Below are 13296 nucleotides of genomic sequence, written 5' to 3' on the forward strand. Positions count from 1 at the left end.
AATAAGCATGTCTCTCTCTGCCCTGCTGTTGTCTGGGAAAGAACCGGGGGAGAGGGGGGGCTTCTTTTCCAGTTGATGCAAAAGAGGTTCTGTCTCTGTGCTCCCTGCAAACCCCAGGAGAACAGGAGGTTCTGTGGGGTCACCAGAGGACTATACTGAGACAATTCTAGGAATCACTCACTGACTCCCCCACTCTCTTCATTCTGCCCTTGGGAGGCAGAAGGTCACATCATCCGTGGCTCTCCTGGGGCAGGATCAGATGGCTGTGTCAGAAGGGCCATCGATCACCCTGCCGTCCATTCTTTGCAAGTTCACTCTGCAGGGCCCTCCATAACTGCTGCATGGACCTCCCTCACTGAGTCCGCACACAGGGCACACATCATTGTCCCCACTTCACAGAGGAGGCCACTAGGTCAGAGAAGTGACTTCAGGCACCACCTCCCCTGTCCACCCCTCTAGGGAAGTAGGGAATCCAGAGGTAAGGATCTGCCTGCTTCTGAGGCCCGTGCCCAAAGCCGCTGTGTTTGCACGGTCTGTGGGAACAACAGAAGGGGCTGCCAGGGACAGAGGAGCAGCTTCTGCCTCCTGTCTTTGTGTTTGCAACTGTACCCGGCGCATTTTTCTGTGAATGCTCTTATGATGTTGGATTCATGCTTCACTAGGACGAAAACCAGTCATTCTTATTCCTGGTCCAGAACCTGCACGCAGTCATCTGGTTACGTGAAGTCTCAAAGAGCTCTGCCCGCTTGCTGCCTTCAGCTTTCCTGGGCCAGGACTGCGTCTGTGAAGAGTTCTGATGGCCTTGGCATCTGATGACAAGGGTCTGCCTCTCTCCTTTCCTGGCAGGCGTCCTGGATCCTCCCTGCCAGCTCTGTGTGTTCATGGGAAAAACAGACCCGCATGCCCCACGCCACCAGCAGCGGTCCATGCTCTTGGTTCCCATGGATACTCCGGGAATAAAAGTCATTCGGCCTCTGACAGAGTATGGGCTGGAGGATGTTCCAGGTGAGCCCCGAAGCCACTCCCGCCTGTGTGTGGGTCTGGGCCTGAGAAGCACGTCGGGCATGATGTACAGCACCTCCGAGGGCGGGATGACATTAGGAGGGCCGCGTGTTCCTGCCTTTCGTTTCCATATGTGAATATCAACCACATAGGCAAACTTCAGACAGGCATTTATACTTTCCTTTCTCTTCTAAACTTAGAAGATGAGACAAAATCTGAGATAAAGAGGCCACTCAAGACGGAGGCAGGAAGTGCACTCCAAACCTCCTCTAGATTCCGGCCGACCGCTGGCCTCCAGGCCTGCTGATGGCACTCCTGTTTCCTTTTGGTGTTTCCGAGGGATCACTACATTGTCAGAGTCCATACTCTCAGGAAGTTTCAGTTTACAGTGCAGTCATTATATTTTAGAACAGGAATGGCAGACTATTCATCCGACATTGTGAATCAGTGATTTATTTTTCCATCTTTGATAGGCTCCGTAATGCCCTCCTCCCCAACCACGTCCCAGTTAGAAGGCTGAGTAAAGGGCAGGAAAATTGCCAGCAGGTGACTTGAATTGAGGCACGGGATAGATACATCCAAAATGAGAAGGTGAGTCTCTCAGGAGGAACCCTTTGGGTCTTGCAGGTGGCCACGGTGAAGTCCTGTTTGAGCAGGTGCGCGTGCCAAAGGAGAGCATGGTCCTGGGTCCTGGCCGAGCCTTTGAGATCGCCCAGGGCAGACTGGGTCCCGGCAGGATCCATCACGGCATGCGGCTGATTGGACACTCGGAAAGGGCCCTAGCGCTCATGAAGGCCCGAGTGAGTGCTTCCCCTTGCACCTGCAACTGACCCAGAGCCACCTGTCTGTTTGGCTATTGGACCTAAATCCTAACTGTTTTCTGAGAGCTGACTCAGTGTTTGAAGCAAAGTGATGTTTTTGCCAAGAAGCCGTGTCTTGGTCTTTGCTTTGTATTTGCTACTTTGCTGAAATTTGAAATTCAGGGTAGAATGTCTCTTACTCTGTTGAGGCGACCAGAAGGAAAAGCTGGGCTCTGTAGCAGCAGAGGGCAAGGCTCCAAGGCCCAAAGAAAGGGTCACGGGCTCCCAAGGACCATTCCTGCTCCTAACTCATCTTTAAAAATCAGACACCAGGGAAAACTTCACTGGTGGCTTGTGTCCCTGGGGTTCCAGCATCTAGCCCTGTACCGTCCTCTTCCCCGATGTCCAGAAAACTATCTTACTGTGACCTCTCCCTCAAAGACTGGAAGCCCACGCAAAAGAGAGCTGTTGCTGGGAATGGTTATTCAAAGCAACAAAACAATCTGTATATCATTTCACACAGATAAAGCCAACCCTTGAGACCAAACAAATGTCTTACAAGAAACTACACAAAGATAAAAAGCAGTCCAGTGCATTTGCATTACTGAGCAAACCTTCTGTGATCTACAACCTTTTGAGTTGCAACCGACCAGTTCTCTTTTTTCCAAATAAAATGCTTTTCTTTTTTAAAAAGATTTATTTATTTTTAGAGAAAGGGGGAGAGAAACATCAATGTGTGGTTGCCTCTCACTCACCCCCTACTGGAGACCTGTTCTGCAACCCAGGTCTGTGCCCTGACTGGGAATTGAGCCAACGACCCTTTGGTTCATAGGCCAGCACTCAATCCACTGAGCCACACCAGCCAGGGCTGAAAATGTTCTTCTTTAAGGGCTCGAAATGGTACTTCAGCCCCACCCTGCACAGAACTCACAGCAGCCTCCCTGCAGAGCAGTCTGTGTGTGTCAGACGTCAGAAAGGGCTCTGACAAGGCAGCTCTGCTCCATGGGACTTGGTCACAAGGGACTAATTAGGAGTCTACAAAAGATTTGATGCTCGGCAGTTTACCCCAGTACTGAACTTAAAAGCAAAATGTTGGGAACAACCTGTAAGGCTAATAATTAGAACCTGGTCAGATAAACCCTGGTACAGGCATGCAGTGAAATTCCAAAATCATGCTGTAGAGAACCATTTCTTAACACAGAGAGATGCTTATTGTATGCCCTTAAATGAAAAGAAGCAGGCTACAAAGCAGTATGTCGAGAATGACTCCACTTTTATTTAAAAAATGCATGCTAAAAGTCTAGAAGGATGGCCGCCAAATAGCCTCTGTAAGTAACTAGATGATGGATACCAGGTATTTCTATTATTGTCTGAAGATGTGTCCTTTTTCTGTTATGAGATGTATTATTTGGATAACAATTGCTTTCAGTTAAAACAAAGCTAAAGGAGAAAACAAAATTAAAAAAAACAAACAAACAAACCCTAAAACTAAACCAAAAAAAATCCTTATAAACTTTTCTGAATGCTCGTGACTTTCAGACTCTTAGAATGTCCTTTGTAATTACAGTTGCCCAGAGTGGGGCTCTGGCACCCAGACCTGAAGCTCAGCCTGTCAGCAGAGGGCGCCCTTGCCCCACCTCTGTGAGGTGCCCACAGCAGCCTAATTCCCAGAGTAGCCCTGAGCCAGATGCTGGCTCAGATGCCAAAGAACTGTTCCTGCCTGGCTGCCCAGAGCAGGCGAATCGCCAGGGTAAAGGGATTCCTGCAAACGGTCTGAGCAGCCACCACGCTGACCAGCTGCGCGGTGCACATGATTGTTGTTTGCGCCTGGATGTTCTCCCTGGAAATCGACTGTGGCCAAAGAGCTGGCAAATGGTGGCAAATGGTGGGGACGGGTGGCTCACTCCCGCTTCCACTCCCTGCCCTGCCCTGTCCTGTGCGCTCCACCCACCCCCTCTGCAGGGCACCACCCCAAGCCTCAAGCTGGTCTCCTGTGTCTACAGGTGAAGTCCTGCGTGGCCTTCAGGGAGCCCCTGGTGGAGCAGGGCACGATCCTGGAGGACACTGCCCGATCGCCCGTAGAGATTGAGCAGGCCCGGCTGCTGGGGTTAAAAGCTGCCCACCTCATGGACGTGGCAGGGAATGAGGTAGGAGGCCAGGCTGCACAGGTGACAGGCCCTGAGGTCAGTGGCCTGAGGGAATCTGCTCTGGGAATCTGCAGACGCTGGCTCCTCCTTCCCCCCTCAGCGAACTCCCTAGCAAGAGCTTAGCTTCTTGATATTAATGGCTCCGCTTCAACTCTGCTTAGAAGTATTTGGGCAGCTGTTCAAAGATGGAAAAGGCACACTAAAATAGGATGGAACTTTCCCTTTACTGAGCTGGTAGGCTTTTAGGTCCAAGACGTGGGCTGACAGGATCACATGGCCCCTCTGCCTCAGGCTGGACTACGAGGCCTGTTGGTGCAGGCGCCAGGCAAACTAAGAGTGAGGAGCACGGGAGGAATTCACCACAGAGCAGCTTTATTGCCCAGCGTGACATTATTCCTTAAATGGCTCTTTCTGAGTGCCTTTAATGGCATGACGTCTGCATGGACCTGTACCCTCTCCAGCTCTACGCTAGACCCCCAAGGAGCCTTTATTTCAGCCCAGAGGTCTCAGTAGTGGGTGGGAGGAAGACTCGGGCTCAGATTCCCGGCTCCTTGGCGTTCCAGTACTAGGTATGGTGGAGGCTCTCAGAGGCCTGGCTCCAATGCCCCAACTCAGGGCAGATTCTTGCAGCTTGGTCCCCAGAGCCCTGGCTGGCCGAGGTCCAGGTCAGGTTGGAGACGGAGCTGCCTGTGACCGTGATCAAAGCACAAGCCACTCCCCACTCTGACTTCTGTGTGCGTGGGCGATGCTCCCCATCATGCGGGAAGATGTCTGTGTGCCTGAGTCTGTTCTTGACCAGGCATCTGCTCACACCTCACCATTTCCTGAGTCACCCTCACAGTCACCACCACTGAGCCCTCCATCGCCCCAGATACTGGGAGTGGGCCATGCACCAGGCAGGGGCTGCCTCATGGGGCTTGTGGTCCAGCTGGACCTCAGGTCTCTGTTCTGAGCCATTGTTTCTGCTCCTCCCATGAAACTGATTGTGTTCTTCCAAGCATTCTGCCTTCGGGTCTGCCCTTCTAGTCTCAACTCCTCCTCCTCCTTACAGGCTGCAGCTTTAGACACTGCCATGATTAAAATGGCGGTCCCATCCATGGCACACCAAGTGATTGACCGTGCTATTCAGGCGAGGAGACTGGACCGCGGGTTCTTGGAACCATTTACACAACACAAGCAGAACTCCCTCGCCTTCAGCTGCCCAACTTCCTGTAAACTAACAGCTGCCCGGTGTTGCACACTCACCTTGCATGTCATTTCTCTTTTTCTCCTGGGGACAACCCTACAAGAGGGCCACATTCATACTTTCACTTTGAAGATGAAGAACAGAGGCACAGAAAAGTGAAATGACTTGCCCAAGGTCACTCGGCTTATAGGTAGCTGATCTGAGATTTATGGGAGCTTGGTCCTTGTGACACCAGAGCCCTGCCTCCTAACCACGCAGGATGTCTTCTTCCCAAACCGTAACATCGGGGGGCAGAAGTTACTTAGCAGAGTAGACGTGGGGAGTCTGGTGTCCATAGGATGGCAAGCGTGGCCCCAGCTCCAATCTCCCAGAACATTGGTTGTTGCACAGATAGCTGTTCTGAGCCATCCTGCTCAGGCTCTTGTTCCGGGGGCTCTCAGATGAGGGCTCACCCAGGGCTTCCCCCCTCCCACCCTGTCTGCCAGGCCTTTGGAGCAGCGGGGCTGAGTCACGACGACCCGCTGGCTCAGGTCTTCGCCTGGGCCCGAGGGCTGCACTTTGTCGATGGCGCTGATGAGGGGCACCAGGCAGTGGTGGCCAAGGTGGAGTTGAAGCATCACAGTTAGACTGCAGGCTTGCAGGAGCCAGAACGCCCCTGCCAGACGGAGACACCCGGGTGTGAAACAATGCACCGTGAAAGGCCTGGTATGTCTGATGCGTGCACCTTGTTGGCAGTTGTGTCCTGGGACTGTCATTGTGAACACAACCTTTTTGGGTCCTCACAGCTGGCATTTCTGTGACGAGCTTGAGTTCGCTGTTTCGGCCGAGGAGGAAGGGACAGAGCCCGTGCAGCTGGACTTCGGTCTCCAGGCTGGGCGGGCAGCCCACATGCCCTCTCTCTGGCAGCGGTGTGTTGAGGTTGTGGGAAGCTGGACAGACTTTAGGAGCATTGCTGGGCGGTGAGCCTGTGTTTGCTCCCGACAGGGGGCTTCCTGGTCTGTGGGCCCTTCCCCTGGAGGACAGGGGTGGCCCCGAAGGGCGGCACCTGAAGACCCAGGCCCAGTGCAGCTGGGAAATGAAACCGGAATCATGAAGCTGCTGCGTCTGATTTCCTTCTGAATTTCCACATCACAGAACACGAATGGTGACATTATTTTGGAAGGGGCCTTTGGGAACACTAAAGGATAGGAAAATACATCTCAGGAGACTTCATGAATGTCTTTACATCATTCAGAAGGAATTGGGAGCACAGGTCCCCACCTCGGTCCCTCTGTCTCGGTGCGTCACTTGTTTCCTCACACACGTGTTCACACAGGGTCCTGCCCAGTCATCGGCTCACACAGGTGGGGGGCCCCCACGCTGTCACCTGTGGGGGGTAGGTCCTGAATGGGCCACCTCACCTCTGTTCATGGGACTGTCACCCAAGGACTGTAGCTTTCTGGTGATGGGGGCCCCTGAGACCTCCGCCTTCCTCCATCGCTCCCTCGTCAGAACACATCGGGGGAGGGGAGATGCTGGACAATACGCTGTTACAATGCAGAGGCCAGAGGCCTCCTCTGGGAAGAGCATGGACACGCTCCACTCGAGGTCTGACTTCTTCCACAAAGGGGTGCCCCATGAGCCCAGGCAGCCAGTGGAGGTAAGCCACCAGCTGTTAGGACCCTGCCCGCCCATCTCATAATTGGTGACCGTGTGGCCAACAGCTGCCCATTTTAGGTCAGACCAGGTGGGCAGGGACAGCCCCCTTGTCTGATGCACCACAGACTTGACTTCCTCAGGGGAACTGCTTTACACACGAGAGGGCCCAGCGGCCTCAGCCAGGGCCACGTGCTTCAAGGCACCAGAGTCTTGGGAGGCTTGTGAAAGAGCTCTCCAGGCATTCTTGCCCCAGTGGTCTGGGGAGGCAGGCCCTCCTCAACCACAGTGCTTGTTGCTCGTGAAAGCTCAGGTTAAATTCAAACCCCCTACCTCACTGTTCTCAAAACACTAGCCACACTGGCAAACAGCCTTTTGTGAAACCTGTCAGGGTTCTAGCACCCTGAGCTCTGGCTTCGGGCCTCGGCAGAGAGAAGGGTGTTGCGAGAAAGAAGTGCCATGGCCACTGGCCTGACATCACGTGATGGTCAGGAACCCTCGTGGCCTCTGAGGTTAACCTTGCTTCACCAGACAACAAGCTGGCGCAGCTGCAAGGATGAAAGTAGAAGCCGTGCTGTGGGGTGACCCCACGTTTCCTTCCGCTGCGAGGGTGGGAGGTACTTGGGTGGGGCAGCAGAGGCTGACGGAGAATGTCAAGTCACAGAGATGCAGCCCCGAGCAGCGCCTCATCCAGGGTCTCTAATTCTGTTCCGTCATTCCACTCACCACTGTCAACTGCACCCCAGCTCTGGGCCTTACAGTGTTCTCGGTCTTGGGGAATGTGGGGGAAACTGGTGCAGTTCTCAGGAAGCTCACATCTCAAGCAGGGCATGGTGGGTGGTGTGGTAGGCACTGGTGGGGGTTGGGGAGCTGGAGACGCAGGAGGGGCCTCTTTCTAGAAGAGGCACTGGAGCCAGACCTTCATGCCGAGAATGGGCAAGGGTCCTGTCTGCTGCAGGAGCAGCAGCAGATGCAGAGACCCTGGGGAGCAAGCCCGTATGTCTGGCTGAGGAAGGAGTAAGAGCTGCCCAGTCATGTGGGGGTCCATGGACAGCTTGGTTAGGAGTTTGGTGTTGATTCTAAATGTAACAAAATAGTGTTGATGGGCTAAAGAAATATTAAGAATCCTCCCTGCTTATGCCCAAGCCGTGACCTTTCATTGTATGAATGCAGTATAGGTGTGCTGTCTCCATGGAGAACTAGCCCTTCTCCATGGAAGACTAAGCTCTGTTTTTAACTCAGTACCTGTAAACACTGACCGTTTCCTTGGGGAAGAACTGGCTATTCTCCCGGGGAAAACCGTTAGTCAACCGAGTCACAAAAGGCCCTTGGTGTGTAGCCACTTTGATCTAAAACATATTGAAGCAGAGCCCCCAAAGTGAAACTTTGGAATCCCACCCGAGGGAAGGACGCCTCTCTCGGAACTGCTCCCAGACAAACCCCGAACACGGCTGCCTCCGGAACTCCCCAGTATCTGTGTTCGGTTGTTGGCGTTTCTCCCGTCTGGTGATGTATGCTCTTAATTCTTGCTTTCTCTTTGCTCTTTCCTAATAAATTGCTTAACTATTCACCTTTGACTTGGGGTTTTTATTGTGTGTGAGTCCAAACCTCCAAATTAAGTGGCCATGGTCTCATGCGTGCCCCTTAATGGCACATGCATTTAGCCCTGGCCCGGTGGCTCAGTTGGTTGGAGTGTCGTCTCACACACCAAAAGGTTGTGGGTTCAATCCCCGGTCAGGGTGTGTATGGGAGGCAACCAGCTGATGTTTTTCTCTCATTTCCATGTTTCTCTCTCTTTCTCTCTACCTTCCTGTCTCTAGAAAGAGACAATAAACAGCCCTGACTGGTGTAGCTCAGTGGATTGAGCATAGGCCTGTGAAGCAAAGGGTTGCCAGTTCGATTCCCAGTCGGGGCACATGCCTGGGTTGCAGGCCAGGTCCCCAGCAGGGGACACATGAGAGGCAACCACACATTGATGCTTCTCTCCCGCTCTTTCTCCTTTCCTTCCCCTCTCTCTAAAAATAAATAAATAAAACATTTAAAAAAAATCAATAAACATCCTTGGGCAAGGATTAAGAAAGAGTGTAGGCAGTGATTCGACAGAACTTGACTAGAGTTCTAAAAAGATCCTCTGCTCTTCACAGTTCACCAGGATGAAGAAGGGACAAAGGAGGCTGAGAGCCCGTTCAAAGTTCCCTAACACTGCAGAGGGCTCCCAAAGAACCGCCTGCAGAACTGGAATAAAAAAAAGGCAAAGGAAAGGAAGGGTGGGTAGGGCCATGGACCCTTTCCACCTGCATGAACGACTGGCGTTTCGGGTAGGCAGTGCGGTGCCGCCCCCGCACCGTGCTTCTCTGGAGTGGAAATCAGTGTGTGGTGGGGCAACGCTTGGGCAACGCTTGGGCACAAGTAAGCTCGGTGTGGTAACGACTGTGCCTGACCGGTTTTATCTGTGGAACATTTAACATCTCGCCACCAGCCCTGCGTGGGTGGACCAACCTTATTGGCCTGTCTTGGGGAAGGGAACAAAATGTGCTCATTATGTAGTCGTATTTTTTTCCCTCACAGCAGCATTCTATCCCAAAGCCACTGAACATTCTTCTGCTGCCTTCTTGGCAAGCACAGGAGGCGAGACTGACCCCTCCTCGCATGTCCAGGGATAGTCACAGGACCACAGCTTCCATCAGAAGGGCCAACTCTGGCGAAAGGGTGACCCCCATTCACCCTTTCCCGCTCTCGCCCCTCCTCACTCCCCTAAACCAGGTTATGGTCTTGTTATCTTCGCTTGCTCCCTTGAGTCCTGACTTCAGATACTGTCAGATAATTCCAGTATAATCCTACAGAGGCAGAAAGAGATAATTCCAAGTAACTTGCCTGGGAAGGGCTCTATCAAGACAGCATCCAGGCGTGAACCTCAAAAAACAGGGTCCAGTGTTCTGGGCCACAGAGCCCCATGAGTCCTCTGTGGTTGCCTAGAGTTAACGCCTGTCTGTCACCACCCAGGCCTCAGGGCTTCCCGGGAGGCTTTGAGGATGCCCAAGCCTGCCTGTAATCACAGCAGAGTGCAGCACGGGCCCAAGGCTGGAGCACTGCTCTGAGACATCCGAGTCCGTGTTTCTATTGCCTTCCGTGGCGCCACGTGGCTATAGGCTTGTCCCTGTCTCTCCCATTCTCCTGTGGACCTCAGCCATCGTGGGCGTCAGACAGAGGGAAAAGGCTCAGGTTCCAGCAACCTGGGGCCAGTCGGGAGCTCATCTGTCGGCCAAGTACTCTGGGAGCAGAGTCTCTCCTCATCAGGAAGGCTGGCTAGAGATCAACTTCAGGGGCTCCTCTGCAAAGCAGCGTGAGACAGATGACAGGCAACAGAGTGGTAAAGAGCCGTCCGAGGCAAACGGCACTGATTAACGTGGTCAGGACAGATGTGGCTCGGGGAGACGCTGCTGCAGTCGGCAGGGGGCGGGGCCGCACGGACCTCAGCTTCCACTTGTAGGGGGTGCATTTGAAAGCCGGGACAGAACAGGAGGGAGAGCGGTGGGGGTCTGTTGGGCGGGAGGGGTTTCCTGCTGCCTTTACACAAAGCTGGGTTCCAGGGCTGGTCCACGTAAAACCCACCTGGGTTTGCTAACTTAGCCAGGTTGGGCACCTGGCCTCCCGCAGAGACTGGGAGACAAGGTCATAGTAACGTCTTTGGGCAGCCTGAGTTTTCAGGCAGCACTTGCCCAGGGCTAGAATCATTCTGGGGGTGCAGCCCTGAGCTGCTAGAAACTGTGTTGGAGTTGGTACGAGTCTTTTGATGTGGTGGGGACGGACTGAATAATTTGTGCTGAGAGTCTGAGGTTTCTATAGGCCAAGGGTAAAGCCTAGTCAAGAAGAAAGCTTATAGAAGCCTCGTTAGTTTGGCCCTGGGTTTGAATCCTGACTCCACGACAGACTATCTAGGCGACAATGGGAAGTGATTTTTCATCTCCTAGAGTTGGGTTTTTTTTTAAGATTTTATTTGTTTATTTTTAGAGAGGGGGGAAGGGAGGAGAAGGAGGGGGAGAAAAACATCAAGGGGTGGTTGCCTCTCGTGTGCCCCCTACTGGGGACCTGGCCCACAACCCAGGAACGTGCCCCGATTGGGAACCAACCCTCGACCCTTTGGTTCTTAGGCTGGTACTCAATCCACTGAGCCACACCAGCCAGGGCTAGAGTTGCTTTTCTCATTTAAAATGTACTTCCCTTCCAGGATTGTTGGAAGATTAAATGAGATGATTCAGGGTTTATAAGAACTCCCTAAGACATGCCAGTTTTTCCTGTGTGTCTGGGTGAGAATTATAAAAATAGCCTTGGGAGAGGATTAAAAAAAACACAAGGAGTTTTTTTACACATCACATTTGTGAGAATGACAGTCATCAAAGAGACAAGCGACAATAAATGTTTGTGGGACGTGGAGAAAAGAGAACGCTTATGCTCTGTTGGTGGGGATGTAAGTTGGTGCGGCAGCCACGAGGGAAAACAATACGGAAGTTCCTAAAAAGAAAAAATAGAACCGCTGTGTGATCCAGCAACCCCCCTTCCAGGTGTACATCCACAGGAGATGGACACGGGGTCTCAGAGAGATGTCTGCACACCCATGTTCACTGTTCACAACAGCCAAGATCTGGAAACAACCCAAGTGCCCACTGATGGGTGAAGATGAGGTACCTACACACAGTGGAACGGCTGAGACGGACGTCCTGCCATTTGTGACAACACGGATTAGGTGAAACAAGTACGACAGAGAAAGACAAATTCTGTCTGATTCATACGTGGAACCTAAATAAGCTGCAGTCATAGAAACAGACAGCAGAATGGTGGTTACTAGGGGCCAGGGGGTGCGGGAAATGAATACACACTGGTCAGCTGGTACACACTTACAGGTATAAGATGAATAAACTCTGGGGATCTAATGTCCAAAATGGCGATTACAGTTAACGATACTGTATTATATACTGGAAAGTTGCTAAGAGTGTATATCTTAAATGTTCTCACTACAAAAAAGGAATGGTAATTATGTGATATGATAGAGGTGTTACCTAAAGCCAAGATGGTAAACATTTTGCATTATAGAAGTGTGTCAAACTAGCCCTGGCTGGTGCGGCTCAGTGGATTGAGTGGCGGCCTATGAACCAAAAGGTCGCTGGTTGGATTCCCAGTCAAGGCACATGCCTGGGTTGGGGTCCAGGTCCCCAGTAGGGGGCGCGTGAGAGGCAACCACACATTGATGTTTCTCCCTCTCTTTCTTCCTCCCTTCTCCTTTCTTTAAAAATAAATAAATACAATCTTTTGAAAACAATGTGTCAAATCAACATGTTGTAGACCCTAAACTTACACAATGTTACATGTCAATTGTATCTTGATAAAGTGGAAAAAGGTACTAGAAAAAAACATACGAGAAAACTTTTAAATAATCTCAGAATGGTAAAGGCTTTCTAGGCGTAACATGAAAGCCGGAGGTATTAAAGAAGGCACTGACCCAAAACTCACAAAACATGAACAAATACTGTAAAACAACAAAAAGCACAAACGAAGTAAAAGCTAAATGATACAAATGAGAATCCGCAGAAAGTATTTGCGTCACATATGACAAACCACATGTTAATTGCCTTATATATTAGTGAAACCAACCACCAACCCAGTACAAAGATAAAGAAGGGACATGAACAGTCAGCTGGTAGCAGAGGACGAGCACATGACTTTCTACAGGCGAAGACGCTCACACTCATTCCCCAGAAATCCAAAGTACTGTGACAAGGAGAGGTCACTTTTTACCTATCTGATTAGCAAAGCTAAAAAAGTATCTGATAAATTGTATCGGCGAAGGTGTGAGGCAACTTAGGCATGATAGCGGGTGGGACGTAAATTAATTAAACCTCTATGAAGGGTAATATAATAATACCTACTCATATATTTAAATTGTAAGTATCCTTTGACTTAGCGGTTCCATTTCTGTGAACTTCTCAGGTATGTCAAGGATATATATTGGAAACAACCTAAATGTCCATCCATAGAAAATTCATTAAAAAATGGTAGATGTATCTCCAACGGAATTCTATGTAGCTGCTAAAGAAAACGGGACACTTTCCCCCTGTGCTATGACAGAACCACCCCCCCACCCCAACATTATTAAATGAAAAAAGCAAGCTGTCTTGGAAAAGAGGAAGTGGGGGCTGGGGAAGCACTCAGACAGGAGAGGAGACTCATTTTTCAGTGATCTATGCAACTGATCTCCAAACCTATTTCCCCTTCTTCCTGGGCTCAGCCCATAAAACCTTCCCGGGTGCTATCCTTAAGCTTCTTTCTCCTCTGGTGGTGACTTTGGTGAACAGGTGTTGACATCAGAGTTGCAGAAAGAAAAGCCCTGGATCCCTTGTTCCTGCCTGGAGGGGACAGGATGTGTAAGTGAGACTCGCCATGATGAAAAGGGACTTGATTGTGGTCAGCCACTGGGATTCATGGCATATTTGCTACGGCAGCTCTGTTAACTATTACCATATACTTTTTT

General features: G+C 51.3%; 1 protein-coding gene and 1 long non-coding RNA gene across 2 annotated transcripts in view; one reads left to right on the plus strand and one right to left on the minus strand.

The window, feature by feature from the left end:
• The window catches only part of ACAD10 (acyl-CoA dehydrogenase family member 10), a 39914-nt gene extending 33904 nt beyond the window's left edge, over positions 1–6010 (plus strand). The window contains 5 exon segments of the mRNA XM_037052123.1: positions 847–1005; positions 1630–1802; positions 3806–3949; positions 5001–5078; positions 5621–6010. Coding sequence (XP_036908018.1) covers positions 847–1005; positions 1630–1802; positions 3806–3949; positions 5001–5078; positions 5621–5761 — 695 coding nt within the window. The 3' untranslated portion in view covers positions 5762–6010.
• LOC118991108 (uncharacterized) overlaps positions 1–13296 on the minus strand; it is a 47335-nt gene that overhangs the window by 24880 nt on the left and 9159 nt on the right. The window lies entirely within an intron of this gene.

This window comes from Sturnira hondurensis, unplaced genomic scaffold (genome assembly GCF_014824575.4).
Source record: "Sturnira hondurensis isolate 20B ecotype Veracruz unplaced genomic scaffold, ASM1482457v3 Scaffold0007406, whole genome shotgun sequence".
Classification (NCBI taxonomy): Eukaryota; Metazoa; Chordata; class Mammalia; order Chiroptera; family Phyllostomidae; genus Sturnira; species Sturnira hondurensis.